The sequence below is a fragment of the Dromiciops gliroides genome, chromosome 2 (genome assembly GCF_019393635.1).
Source record: "Dromiciops gliroides isolate mDroGli1 chromosome 2, mDroGli1.pri, whole genome shotgun sequence".
NCBI classification, from domain to species: Eukaryota; Metazoa; Chordata; class Mammalia; order Microbiotheria; family Microbiotheriidae; genus Dromiciops; species Dromiciops gliroides.
This window is the reverse complement of record NC_057862.1, coordinates 72,569,162-72,584,236: the sequence shown is the minus strand read 5'-3', so window position 1 is coordinate 72,584,236 and position 15,075 is coordinate 72,569,162. Positions and strand designations below refer to the sequence as shown.

Genomic DNA, 15,075 nt, shown 5'->3' with positions numbered 1-15,075 from the left:
TTAGTGAACCCATGTTGTATTCTAGCACTAAACTGCATCCTTTTTTAAATGATCCCAATGTGTTTAAAAATCCATTCTATAATTTTACCAGTGCTAACTTATAAACTTCTTACCCTGTAGTTATTAGAACCTACTTTTTGTATAGAATTAATTGTTATTTGAGGTTTTTATGACCCCCATCTTTTGGCTAGAATTTAAAAAACCCCGGGAGCACTGGCCTGGGGCTCAGGCGCAGCACCACCTCAAACGGCACGGTGCTCCACCCACTGGTTGTAGCCATCGCCATGGCACTGGCACCTCACATCATCACCACTTGGACACTGACATGGGCCTGGCAAAATTATAATGACTGGAAGCCCAGTGAGGGCAGTCATGTGACTGTCAGGGTTGCCAGCCAGTTGGCTTGGGGCTGTGTGTGGTCAGCCTGGGGTCTGCTGGGAAGAAGAAGGGAGGAGTTTCGTTCCAGCTTCAAACATGACTGCCCTCACTGGTCTTCCAGTCGTTATAATTTTGCCAGGTGAGGTGCCAGCGCCATGGGACGGCTACAACTAGTGGGTGGAGCACCGCCTGAGCCCCAGGCCAGTGCTCCCTGGGGTTTTTAAATTCTAGCCAAAAGATGGGGGTCATAAAAACCTCAAAGAACAATTAATTCTTTACATTTTCCCCCCATTTTGAAATGTATGATGTCTGGTCCAATCTTTTCTTCCCTTTTGAAAACTGATATTTGGCCTAATCCATTCTATTGATATATCTGCTCTTCATGATTTTTCCAGAATTATTGATCGTAGTTCTGAGTTCATTTAATTATTTTTTAAAATCACTGTGCTGTACAAATTTGTACCAAAAAAACCACAGGGCTTATGGGAATAAATGAAGTCAGGGGCCTAATACTCAAAGATTTTATCAGTGACACATAAAAAAGACAGGAGCCTAATAAAAATGGTAGCACTATTATATACATATAACATGCTCAAGAATACATAAATACTATGTAGTGATAAATAGGGGCTGCATCCATGGCCTTAGGCTGCTGCTTAGCCTGTGTCCTGTTTCAGGTTCCCATGACTATAGGCAGGCTGTATCCCTGGGGATGGGATGGAATTCATGGTTGAGGACCAGCTGTCCTCAGCCCATAGCTCCTATTGCACTACTGTACTGTACTGTACTGTACTGGCCTCACTTCTCAGTTTTTGGTATAGATACTGTATCGATGCATCTAGCTTTAGATTCTCTTTGGTAACTGCATTCATTGAAATGTGTTTTTTCTCCTTCCCTGGTAGGAGGTGGAATAAACAGAGATTGGAGGACAAAGAGCAACGTAGAAAGGCTGAAGAAGAATCTGAGGAAAGCGATGCTGAATTTGATGAAGGTTTTAGAGTGCCAGGTTTTTTGTTCAAAAAGCTTTTTAAGTATGTATTATATGCTTCTTTCTTTATATTGTACCATCCGACAATTATGAGCAAATAAATATTTAAATGGTACTGTGGTAGTTACCTGCGGTCTCCAAAGGCGCTTATTGCAGTGTGTTGCAAATACAAACACAGTCAAATCTAAATTTATGCCAAACATTGTTCATTAAAATTAGATGATAATAAATTGACTAAAGTGAATAGTGAACCTGTTTGTTAGCTGATGAATCTTCACAGAAATGGTTCAGAGGCTAATGGCAGCATGAAACAGCTGGCAATGACAATTTTTTTTCCCTTGGTAACTTAGTTTCAATGAACTAAATCTTGAATTTCTTTGCAGCTATAGCCTTTCAAGGCTTTAGTATTAAAATAAAATTTTTTAAAAATATAGTTTTTCTGCACGTGAAAGCATGGATCTTGTGCTTTGATGTTCTCAAATGTTTATCTGAATACTTTCCTAATGGTAGGAGAGATGATACCGTTAGGGTTAAGGTGGTTCCTGAAATTGCTTAAAATTAAATTGGCCAAAATTCAATTGACTGTGCATCAAGGAACACAGGACACTGGCTAAGAGAGGGTATTGACTCCAATTCTCTATCTTCTGTGATTCTTAGATGATTAATGTAAATACTAAAGAACATTTTTACTATCATCACCCCTGGGATTTTTTTTAACAAGCTACTGCCTTTCTAGTTGTGTATAGAAAGTTGAAGCATTAAGTAGCTTCTATGTTCTCATTTGTACCTTTAATCCCTGTACATGTATCTCTAGTAAAGGTTGATTTTCCAAGAAGAAAGACAGTTAAAAATGAATTCTTCATGGAGACTTAGCTGACAGTCATTCTGTCAAGATGTCTGCTTGCTATTAATATGCATTAACATAGCTCCTAAGATCTGTAATTATATCATCTATATTATTTTCTCTTACTCTGAGTAATTGTTTTGGGATGGGAGTGTGAGAAAAGAGAAGACAAATGAGTATTGTTACCCTCATTCAACAAAAAGAACAGCTAAAGTTAGGAGAAGTAGTAGGCCTAGAATTTTAAATCTGATTGCAAGTATAGCACTCATTCCAAAACTAATAATTTTTTTTTACTTTTGAGAGGTAATTGCTTTCTTCATTGACTTCAAAATGTCAATTGTGAAAAGGCAAATGAGTAACTTGTTGGCAGCACTAGTCATCTCATCTAAAATGCTTGTTTATTAAGAGGTTTAGCCTCAATAATGTCATTTAAAAACAAAATCAAAGTGCAAATAAATAGTACTAATAAAATTAGAACCTAAAAAGACAAGAGAAGAAATGTGCCATCAAGAAAAATCATAGTAGTCTAATAGAGAATAATGTATCCCTAGTTATATAATGTCCTCTGTCATAAAATCCTGAATGGTAAGAGGAATCAATTGAATGATTATTTTGATTTAAATGTGAAGATTTTTAACTCAGCTTGGTTCATAGTTAATTGGAACAAAATTTTACTTTCTAAGTAAGTTAGAACATAACTCCTTTGGTAGCTAATACAAATATTTTCTAATTAATTTAATTGAATCTGTTTTACTTCTGAAAATACGGAATTTTAAATATTTTATAAATGTAATAAACCTTGTATATTTTTTGTCTAGAATAGGAAGGGATTAATGAGGCTGATAAATTTCTCATTTCTCTTGTATAATTAAGTTTTAGCCAGGCTAATTGAATTTTAAACTGTAAGTGTATTTTTACTGTATTCAACTTTACTGTATTGTAATTAAATTAACAGAGCATGGTGCAGTACACAGGGGAAAGGAATTTGGAATGTAGAATAATCCCTCTACTAAGTATTTCAACAGTTATGGTGTACTAGGATAGTCAACGATTTCAGCTATATGTTTAAATGTTAAAGGTTTGTGTTGAAAGTTTGCTCTGTAGTCATTTATTGATGTGACTCAACATTGAGAGGTCAAACTTTCATCTTCTAATCCTCTTAGCAACAGTAAAAATATATCTTATTTTAAAATTAATACTTTGTCCCAGCTTAGCTTGAAAATGTTATAATAATAACCTATAGTTGACCTCCAGTGATTGAAATTTGTGAAAAATTCCTGAATCTCATTGTGATGTAGTAGAATCTACTACAAATTCACAAATTAAGTATCTAATGAGGGACAAATAGTAGAATAGCCCTTTGCTACATTTTGCTATGTTATATATATGCAATGAACATTCTGCAGTTCTTCTGCTATAGTTGTTATTTCTCTGTTTCTGAAATGTCCAGGAAAGTACATTTTACAGCCTGCCATGGTAGAAGAGGTGTTAAGGTTCACAGATATAATTAGAAGATCATTTTTAATGTGTAACTGAAAGTACTTTTATGAAGTCTAAGCTTACTCCTGCCCTCGGAACTGCAGAATAGTTCCTCCATGCCATCCCTATGACATTCTTTCCTATACGTACAGATGTGTGTTAAAGGCCTCAGCATATTATGGTTGCTCAGTAAATGTTAAACCTTTTTTAGCCTTCATTTGTTCAAGCACAGCCCATTCAATTGCTTGGTTTTCCAAGTAAGATAAAAGGAAAATTCTTATAGGTAGAAATAGATATTAGAGAATCTAACTCTACCGTTTTATGTATGAGGCTGAAGCTGGAGGAAGTTAGGTGATATCTGAGGTTACACAGTGGCAGGATCACGATGGTATACAATGTTTGCGTCCTGGACCTTCATTTTGACATGTGTTTTGGAGGGGGCGGGGCAATGGGGGTTAAGTGACTTGCCCAGGGTCACACAGCTAGTAAGTGTCAAGTGTCTGAGGCCAGATTTGAACTCAGGTACTTCTGAATCCAGGGCCAGTGCTCTATCCACTGCACCACCTAGCTGCCCCTTGACATGTGTTTTAAAAACAATTGGTCAGAATAATCAACTTGGTAGGTTGTTATGATTTGGATCCTTTTTTCCCCTTGTAGACAACCTATCATACTTTAAATGAAATTTGTTTTTCCTTGTCTGAGGAGAATTTTTATATGTATTCTCTCTAAACTGTATTTTTATTGTGAAATTGAATAACGTTTATCAGGTTACTTGTCACCCCACATAACTTGGTTTTGTCATCAAACTTAAGGAATAGTAATTTTTCTAATTAAGTGTTTTCCTTATGTCATAGTGTCACAATGCTACTATCACACTTTTGTTATGCCTAAAATAGAAGGGGAAATAAAATTGATGGTAGTCTCTTTAGCAGAAAAATGACATAAAAGCAATTCAAACTTAACATCAAATTTCAGGTAGACATAAAAGTAGTGAACAGCAAAAACTGCAAACTAGGAAATTTCCTTTTTTAAAGGAAATGTTCAATTATTTTGCCACTTGGTCTAAAAAAGTTTGACTTTTTTGTCTTAATAGGTTTATTTTTAGATTTTTCACTTTAATTTTTTCTTAATTTCTTCCTTTGCATCTGACTTTTATATTATGTGTTCAGTGTTTACAGAAGAAAAAAAAATTACATTACATCCTTTAACCAAAGCATGTATTTCTTTTTCCTATTACTTGTACTGACTCTAAAAAAGCCAGAATTTGTGATCTTGTTATAATCTATGATTTAATTGATAAAATCTTCAAGTCCTTGACTTCACACAGTTCTTACTTCTCATTTAAAATTGTTTTAGGTTTTTAAATGATTTCTTCTGTTCCCTTCTAAGTCTGATAATAGTATTAGAATAGATTTACCCTTGATAATTATTCACCATGTTCTATTTGTTGAAACCATACCTAATACTTATAATTGTTAATGATATTGAAAAGTAATTTGCATTTAATTTTTCTTACTGAAAAATATTTCACTTAACTGGATTTCTAGTTGGATACATAGCAAATAAGCATTATCAATATAGCTTATTTCAGTCTTTTATTAGACTGAGAGAAAGGAATATTGTTTTCCTCATTTGTAACTTTCTATATAAACAAAAAATATTTTGAAGTTAGGCAGTAATATAAGAAGCTTCATCTCTTAGCAGGCAGCTCGCCAAGTTAGACCTAACATTTTAAAAAAATGAAAGTAGCTCCTAATGATCATGTCTGTCAGTTTAATTAGAAATGTTTTAGTATTCTGTAAAGAACAAATTTGTGACATATTATGGCTAAGTACATCAATAATATATGACCGTATAAATACAGCACTCATGTAAACCACATCCAACATGTTTCTGTAACTGGTACTAGAATCTTGCCAAATGATTAATTCATGAGTACTTTCTGTTATGATCAGTATTATCAAACATTTGCTGTTTTCCTTTTTCTTGTTGGTTCGTTTTGTTGTAGGTACCAGCAGACAGGTGTTAGGTGGCTGTGGGAATTGCACTGCCAGCAGGCAGGAGGAATTCTGGGAGATGAGATGGGATTGGGCAAGACCATCCAGATAATTGCCTTCTTGGCAGGTCTGAGCTACAGCAAGATCAGGACTCGTGGTTCAAATTACAGGCAAGTGCTCCTCTGCAGACTGTCAGTCTGTGGAGCTCAATTAATATTTCATCAGATGTATTGCTGGTGGAGGAGGGTCTTGTGAATTATTGATGACATTTCAATTACAATATTCCTTTAATTCTTTTAGTGGGGGACATCAAAGGAAAATTTTTACGAGACAATGGAGCTGTAGGGCAGGAGAAATTAAACATGTAACACTTTTAATGAATTCCAGGCATTGATGCTTCATTTTGCAGATGAGCCCCACTAGATATTTTGGGTCAATACAGTGTCTAAGGTTAGCTTCCACAAATGGATTGTTTACAAACTCAATTACATTAATATCAATAGTTTACACAATATGGAATTTTAAATTAGATATAATACCTTTAGTTCCATTTATTAAATTTTACATTAAAATATTTGTTCTGGCAAAACACCAGGTGTGCACTACAGGAAGTATAAAATCTATTCGTGGAGAAAGTTGGAGCTTTGGATTAGGAAATTGGAAGCAGCTATCCAGAATTTCTTTTATGACTAGCGTGCAGTATAACAATACTTGTAGGTCTGTTTTCTTTGGAAAGCTGCTGTTTATCTATCTTTTACTCCTACTCCTGCTATCTTAGTCTTCTGGATAAATCCTAATAATAGAGATTTTCATATTTTTCTTATAGTTTTATCTTTAAAGAATTGCATGAAAATTGACACTTTAAAAGCTCATCTCAAGAGGATCTGAAAACAGGTGATCGGTATTATTGAAATTATGCTCATTTGGGTGAGACACAGAAATCAAGTAACTTATTGTCCAATGTACTGAAATAGACTACTTTTATAATACTTATAATAAACAGGCCACAAAGAACGTATTTTTAGAAAGCATAATTGAAAAACAGTTAATATAGACAAAAGTTGTGATAGATTAAATCACGATAAGACATTCCATCATAATCCAAGATGGCCTTTTGAGTAACTTGCTCTCATAACGAGTAAAAGGGTATTTATATTTGACTTATATAAAGTGGGTTAACTTTGAACCTTAGACATAAATTTGCATTTCATAAAACCACAATGAAAAGAATTATTTGGAAGGACTTGCAAACTACTGAAAATTGGGTGTTTGGCACCTCCTTTTCTATAACTGTCAGTATTTTCACATTGTATGTTTTACTCAGAATTTGTCCCTTTGTTGGCTTGTGCACTTCAGTGAGATTTTTTTGATGACTTAATCTACCTAAACTGTCCATATTGTGATTTTTGGACTTTTCTTTTTTCCTTCCAACATCACAAAACTTGTATGAATCTTATGTTTTGGGCCTGGGAAACCTAAAGCCTTCCCTACAGTGCAGTTTGGATATAAAAATTAAAACATGTTCTCTCCTGAGTAGGAGCAATTCTATCAGTAGCTGAAGTCAGTACTAATAATGAGCAGCAGCTGTAATCAATTAACTATCAATGCTCATATCCTCTGTTCCATAATGAAATAGCATGGCATATTGGATTATAGCCCAGATCATCTTTATTAAAATAGGATCGGTGGAAATGGCTTCAGTGAGTGCGGTTATATATCACCCAAACAACTGGGCTATTTATGAATGGAGATATACTCAGGAGCCTAGTCCCCCTAAATGTGCCCATGTTGCCATGGAAAATCACAAAAGAAAATAATTTATCCCTACCCATGTCCTCTGAAGCTTGAGAACGACTTTAATTTCATGACCTAAAAAAAAAAGAAACTGAGCATTGTGGTATTGGCAGGTACTACTTAATAGGATATTGAATAGTTGATATGTATTTCCTCATACATATATCCTAGACTACAGGTATCTTGGGCCCAGTGAAATAGAAAGGGCTACATATGTCTCATCTTTAGTCATACTTGCAAAAGTAGTGGACAAATGAAAGTAGTAAGTCTCAGCAATTGGTAATCTTAAAAAAAGATAGAGAGAGAAAGAAGTGTCAAAAAGGAGAAACATTTTGCATATGGTGAAACAAAACAAAATCAAAAACTTCATTTCCAGTCAGCATGTTCTCTTTTCTTAATGAGTTCCATGATTTCTTTCAGCTTCTGGGATAGAAATACAGAAATATTAGACCCACACTTAATTACAGATAGGGAATAAATAGTTCATCTCGAATAGGCTTTAACTCTTTTAGGCCACTGGATGTCATTTAATAAATTCTTGTTCCTAATACAATACTTCAAAGAGTTAATGCACTTTCAAATGATTTCTGGTAGGAACATTACTATGATTTGAATACATAACTTATTTCCTCAAATTAATTTTTTAAAAGACTTGATAAACTGCAGGTGGTGGATATCATTTCTAATATGTAGGTTAAAAGACTAAGGCCTAGATTCAGTAGGCAATCAGTGACAGGCAAAGATTAAATAGTAGCCATTAAATCTGGTCAGAATTGCTGCTAGTCACTAAGATGTATTTAGATAATTTCTGATCTTCTAGCTCATTGATGTTAGGAGTTGGAAATGGTGGCTCATTTTGTAATATGTGCTTATTAGTGGCCTCTTACCTTTTCTGGAGTCCAGCCACTCCGAGGTTTCAACTTAATGGGGCTGAGTTACAGAGTTCCATTTTCCTCATAATCTTGAGAGAACAGAAAGAGAAATTAAAGGGCATGATAATCCAAAGTTGGAGATCCTTTGCTAGAATTTTTTTAATTGACTTTTTAAAAGCTAAGAGGAGAGATCATTCATAGTTACCTAATTACAGAATATAGACAGAAAAGGATTGGTTTAAAGCCTCAAAAATACGCATGTTTATTTGAAAGTGTTTTTAAATTGCAGAGAACTTTTAATTAGATGCTCATCGAGCATTGTATTGACATTAATTACATTTCATTTCATCATTGTATAGAGTAGGAGAACTGAACTGCATAATCTTTTGATGGAAAGCCAATGTATATGTAGAGAGGTTGACAGGGAAGGAAGACTGTTCCCAGAACAATATGAAAGATAACTACATACGTCATTCTTTTTCTTATACAGAAATGTGTATATCCCTGACAGGAGGCATGTCTGAGGGTTCTAAGGGGAGGAAAGAAGCCAGAGGAGTGAGGCCAGCATCTTTACTTGTGCCCTTGACCAAGTCTGTTCCTATCTCCCCATAAAACTGGTCCCCTCTATTGTTCCCTCCATTTCTCTCAGCTTCAGCTTCTCTCTCTCCACAGGCTTCTTCCCTCCCAACTACAAACACACCCTTCCCCCACCTCCAATTTTAAAAGCTTCATTTGACCCAGCTCTTCCTTAGTCTGTTGTCTGATGTCTTCTCACATCCAAAATACAAAATCATAGGAAGGGTTGTCTGGTACCACTGGCCTTCACGTCCTGGCCTTCGTGTCTTCCAGTAACTTCATGACTTCTTGCAAATACGTGGCTTCTGACCCTTCTACTTACCTGAAACTACTCTTACAAAGGTTACCAACAATTTCTTAATTGCTAAATTTCATGCCCCCCCCTTTTGTAGTCCTCATTTTACTTGATCTCTCAGTAAATTTTGATACTGTCAACCACCCCCTTTTCCTGGTCAGTTTCTTCCCTTGGTTTCTGGGATGCTACCATTTGTATGCTCTTGTCTATTTTCCAAGTTTTATTTCACATAATTCCTTTTTATGCACTTTTGACATGCTAGTTGTCCTTTTTTTTTGTTTGTTTTTTGATTTTGTTTTTTTGCGGGGCAGTGGGGGTTAAGTGACTTGCCCAAGGTCACACAGCTATTAAATGTCAAGTGTCTGAGGCCAGATTTGAACTCAGGAACTCCTGAATCCAGGGCCGGCGCTTTATCCACTGCGCCACCTAGCTGCCCCCATATGCTAGTTGTTCTTAAACTTGATACACCATTTCCTGTCTCCATACCATTTTCATAGGCTGTCTACCATGTCTTAATCCAAATCTTTCCCTCTGCCTCTTAAAAAAAAAAGTTATTGTAGATCTGTTGTTATTAACAAATTACCTTCATCCTGGATCTTTTTTTTTTTTTTAAACCTTTGTTTACTCTTTTTGTGGTAGGGCAAACCTGTCCTCACCTCTCTAAACCTTTGGACAGTGTGCTTCCATTCCTGTAATACACTCCCTCCTCGCAAAATAAGAAAAAAAAAAGAATTTTATCAGTTATTTTTGTTTGGTTTTCTTAAACTTTCAAGAAGAGCTTTATTCAGTTCTAGTTCTACATTATACTTGTATCCATTAACTGGTCAGTGATAGGAGCTGTAGTTATTTCTCTTTCATCATGTTTTAACTCAATAGATTTTTTTTTCATTAAAGAAAGTGACAATCAATTTCCATAGCCAGTATTTTTTTAACTTATCCTGTTAGGTCTGTTTTTAATCAAAACATCTCACCTCTATTGTATTTATTTCACAACAATGTTTTCTAATTGAATGTTTTATATTTTAGATTTGAGGGATTGGGTCCAACTGTAATTGTGTGTCCAACAACTGTAATGCATCAGTGGGTGAGAGAATTTCACACTTGGTGGCCTCCATTTAGAGTTGCAATTTTACATGAAACTGGATCATATACAAACAAAAAGGTAATGTTGATATTATCGTGGTATTTCTGTTTTCCTGTTTTAAATCCTTTGATTTTACTTAGCTGATTTTTCTTTCATTTGTTTCTGAAACAAATATACATTCTCAATTTGTATTCTTGTATTTTATACTTTTATATTATGATTCTTAGAGAAATTGTTATTTTCAAATTGTTTTAAAATTATCCTTGTTATTGTCTCCAATACTCTTTTGGGGATATTTTTTTATTTTTAAGGGCAACGGGGGTTAAGTGATTTGCCCAGGGTCACACAGCTAGTAAGTGTCAAGTGTCTGAGGCCGGATTTGAACTCAGGTACTCCCGAATCCAGGGCTGGTGCTTTATCCACTGTGCCACCTAGCCGCCCCGGGGATATTTTTAATATGTCTGTTGTATAAGTGAGCAAACTGACTAATAGAACGGCTGGCTTGGTTTAGAGTCATTCATTCATTCAGCATTTATGAAGTGCCTACTTTGCTAAGTGTTGGAGATATGAAGACAGACAAAAGACAATCCCTGTTCTCTAGGACCTCACGTATAAATGGGTTACAGCAAATCCCAATGGAATTTCCTCTCTTTGACCACTAGGACTGCTTTACTTTTTTGTATTTGGATCCCTGGCATTCAGTGCCTGGTCTATCTAAGAACTTAAGTGCTTTATCATTCATTCATTCTTCCATGGGTTTTTGTTATGTTGTGTTCTCTTGGCTCTCCCTGTCTGAGTGTTCTGTCTACATGATTCATCTTTCAGCCCTAAGTATGGTTTTACCCTCAAGGCTTTGTTCTGGAAAATCTTTTTTTTTTTCCCCCTTCCTTCTATAGTCTTTTTGTCTTGGTGCTCTCATTATCTCCCTCGGGTTCAAGTATCATTCTAGGAAGATTAGTCCCAAATCAATTGGACACTCATCTCTCTTATTAGTTTCAATCCCATATCAGCCACACAGTGGACATCTCCACCTGCGTATTACACAGGCAACTTGAACTCAACATGTTTAAAACAGAACTTCCTCTTTAAACTTGCCCTTCCTTCTATCTTCCCTCTTTCTGGAGAGGACACCCAGTCCTTCCAGTCATCCAGCTTTAACTTTGTTGTTTTCTTCCCTCTCCACCACACCTCCTGCCCCCATCCTCCATCTAATTGATTCTAATGTCTTATCAATTCTGCCTCTACAACATCTCTCTTACCTGTCTCCGTCTTCATTCATGTGCCCAGCACTGTAGTTGAAGCCCTTGTCATCTTTTTTATGAGCAGTTATAATAGTCTCCTAATTGGGTCTTGCTGGTCCCAGTGTCTCCCCTCTCCTATGCATCTTCCTCGGCACTGCCAAAATGATCTTCCTAACGCACAGGTCTGACCATGTCACTTCCTGAGAAAGAATATTCAGTGGCTCCTGTTACCTGAAGCATAAAAGACAAACTCTTTTGCTTGGCATTTAAAGTCCTTTGATGTCTTGTATTAGCTTACCAGAGTATATAATTACCCTCCCTCAAACGCTGTATACTCCAGCCAGACTGGCCTGCCAGCTCATCCCTGTACATAGCATTTGTCCCTCCTGCCTGAACTGCTCTCCCTCCTAACCTTCACCTCTTCTAATTCCTCCTTTCCTCCTGGGGTCCTACAGGGACCTCTCATTGTTAGTGCTTCCTCACACCCCACTGAGATGTCTTTGTATTTACTTTTCTCTCACTGTTGGGGACTATTTCATTTTTATCTTTGTATACCCTGCACCTTGCACACAGGGAGTGCATTAAAAATGCTCATTGAAATTATTCAGTTTGCTTCTATGCTGAAGAAGTGTTAACAAAATCTGGACTCCAGAAAAAGCGGTTGGATAAGACACTATGTATTTGTTGATTGAAATGTCTGTAATAAACACCTGTTCAGTTGTTGAAAAAAAATCTGCATACTTCATTGAGAGTTGTGCTAATAGAGCATTGGCTTTATTCTTGTTTTCTAATTGCTTTTTGTCCTTTGAAACCTGGACTGTCTAATCCCATGGTCAAACTATTTATTTATGGTTTTGTTAATAGCTATGTTATAAAAAATACTAGATTACAGATTAATTAAATAAATAATGGGTATGTAACTAAACATTTTAAATACTATTATTTCCAGAATATATGCTCATGATAGATTTTTTTGCCATAAATACATGCATTTGAATGAACAAATTCTTAAGGGGAGGTGTACAATGAAAAGAGTCTTTTAATACTTTGCCATATTGAAAAAATACCAGTGAAATCAAGTATTTTCACTAACTTTTGCAAACTCTTTCCTCTATTACACCTGCAATATTAATATTTAGTTTATAAATAGAACTTTAGTTTCAAAAGGAAATGAGGTTTGTAAGTTCTTTTTTAAATTCACCTGAAAGTATCCTGGACATGGCTCCTTCCCCCAACTCTCCTTCCCCCTTTTCTTTCTCCTAAAAACTAAAGGACTTAGCATCTGCTTTGGATATGATGTGTGTGTGTGTGGGGGGGGGGTGTCAAAAATGACACCAAGGTTGCAAGGATGGGCATTACCCTCAACAATAATGGGAAGTTTAGGAAGAAAGAGAGTTTTGGGGAAAAGAAAACAAGTTTCATTTCGGCCATACTGAATTTAAGATGTCTATGGGACATTCAGTTAGTGATGTTTAATATGTAGTCAAAGATAGAAAACTGGAGGTTGGGAGAGAGCTTAGTTCTGAAAATCATCTGCATAATTAAATCCATGGGAGCTGATGAGCTCACAAAACAAAATAGCTTGGAGGAAGAAGAGAATGGGGCCCAGAGCGTAGCCTTGGCTATACTCTGTTTTAGCAGATACAATCTGAAGACTCGGCAAAGGAAACAGAGAAGGGGCCATCAGATGGGGTAGGAGAAGAACCAGGAGAGAGCTATATTACAGAAACCTAAGAGAGAAGTATCACTGTGTGACCCTGGGCAAGTTACTTAACCCCCAGTGTCCCAGCCAAAAAAGAAAGAGAGAGAGAGAGAAATATCAGAGAAGAGGGTCATCAATGGTGTCAGGCCACAGATTAGTCAAGAAGGATGAGGATTAGGAAAAGTCCATTAGATTGGTAGTTGGTAACTTTGGCAGATCCTTGGTTTTGTTTTTGTTTTTTGCGGGGCAATGAGGGTTAAGTGACTTGCCAAGGGTCACACAACTAATAAGTGTCAAGTGTCTGAGGCCGGATTTGAACTCAGGTCCTCCTGGATCCAGGGCCAGTGCTTTATCCACTGAGCCACCTAGCTGCCCTTTGGCAGATCCTTGGTAATTTTGGAGAGAGCAGTTTCAGCTGAATGATGAGCTTGGAAGCCAAACTACACAGAGACAGGAGATTTAGAGGAAGGGAAGTGTAGGCATCAGTGATAGACGATCTTTTCAGGGAGTTTAGCCACAGGAGAGGTATGGGACACTAGTGAGGATGGACAGGTCCTCATGGACAGGTGAGGGTTTTGGGGGACAGGGGGACACATAATAAGTATGTTTATAAACAGTAGACAGGAGGATTGAAGATTAGTGAGGGAGGGAGTGGGAGTAATAGAGGGGGCAGTCTTCTGGAGAAGATGGAATGAAATGGGTTCATTTGTGCATGGAGGCAGGGCTTACCTTGACAAGGAAAAGGGTCACCTCTTCATGTGAGATGGATTAAAGAGGGAGTGATGTGGAATAAGGGAGAGGGGATAAAAGGGGGCTCTTAGCAAATGGCCTCCATGTTTTCTGTGAATCATGAGGCTGTGTTTACCATTGAGGAAGTGTGGGGAGGTGGTACCATGGGAAATGTGAGGAGGAGTGGAAAGGTTTGCCTAACGTGCTGTGGTGAATGGGATATTGCCTTGACCAGAGAGGTGTAAGGGGATTGCTTTGTTGCAGGGAGCACCCAGGTAAGATTTGGTAACATGAACTTGTAGTGGACCCTGTCTACACTGTCTTGTGATTATTTTCTCCAGTTTTGTTCAGCAGCATGTGCATAGGAGTGAAGGCCACAGGTGGTTAGAGTAATCCAAGACTGAGGCTTGGCAGGTTATAGGTGACAGGTTGAGGGGCGTAGGGGATGAGAGTGGATAATTGAATTGCTTCACCAAGGGGTCCAGGTAGGGAAAAGAGAAGAGTGTAGTTCGGAGGTGTCAAACACTTGGTCCACAGACAGCAACACTATTGAGTAAGGTCCAAACCAGATTAAAATGTAAATGGGAATTGAGCTGCTGATTATTTGCACGTAAATGAGAACTGTTTATTCAAAGACTGGGAGCAGATCCATCTAGCATTTGCACATGTGAAAGCAGTGTTTCATATATACACTCATACATGACTTCTTTGAAAACTCAGTAGTATTAAAATCATGACAATTAACTTATAATCCATTTAGAAATGTAGGAAGTTTCTGATTTTTTCAACATTTAGGGACATGGACATAATCTCTTACTCTGTCCCTTTCTTTTACAAAATTCCATGTAAATCTTTTTGTGCTGTTTTTAAATCTAAGTATATGTAGATATGTATCTAAATATACATGTGTATGTATAAATTTGCACATACTTTAAGTGTAAAATTTATTTTTGTGTTAATATTTTTCCTTTATAAACTATCATTATATTTCATTTATTTCTATTATGGGCTGCCTACCACCCAGCACCACTGCCTTCACCAGGTAACAGTCCTCACTTGAGCTTTCTATTACGCATATAAACGTCTCATTATTTTC

The 15,075-nt window shown here is 36.7% G+C and overlaps 1 protein-coding gene across 1 annotated transcript in view; it reads left to right on the top strand.

Moving 5' to 3' along the window:
• Positions 1-15,075, top strand: part of ERCC6 (ERCC excision repair 6, chromatin remodeling factor) — a 106,136-nt gene that overhangs the window by 47,999 nt on the left and 43,062 nt on the right. The window contains 3 exon segments of the mRNA XM_043988972.1: positions 1,281-1,409; positions 5,698-5,856; positions 10,250-10,385. Coding sequence (XP_043844907.1) covers positions 1,281-1,409; positions 5,698-5,856; positions 10,250-10,385 — 424 coding nt within the window.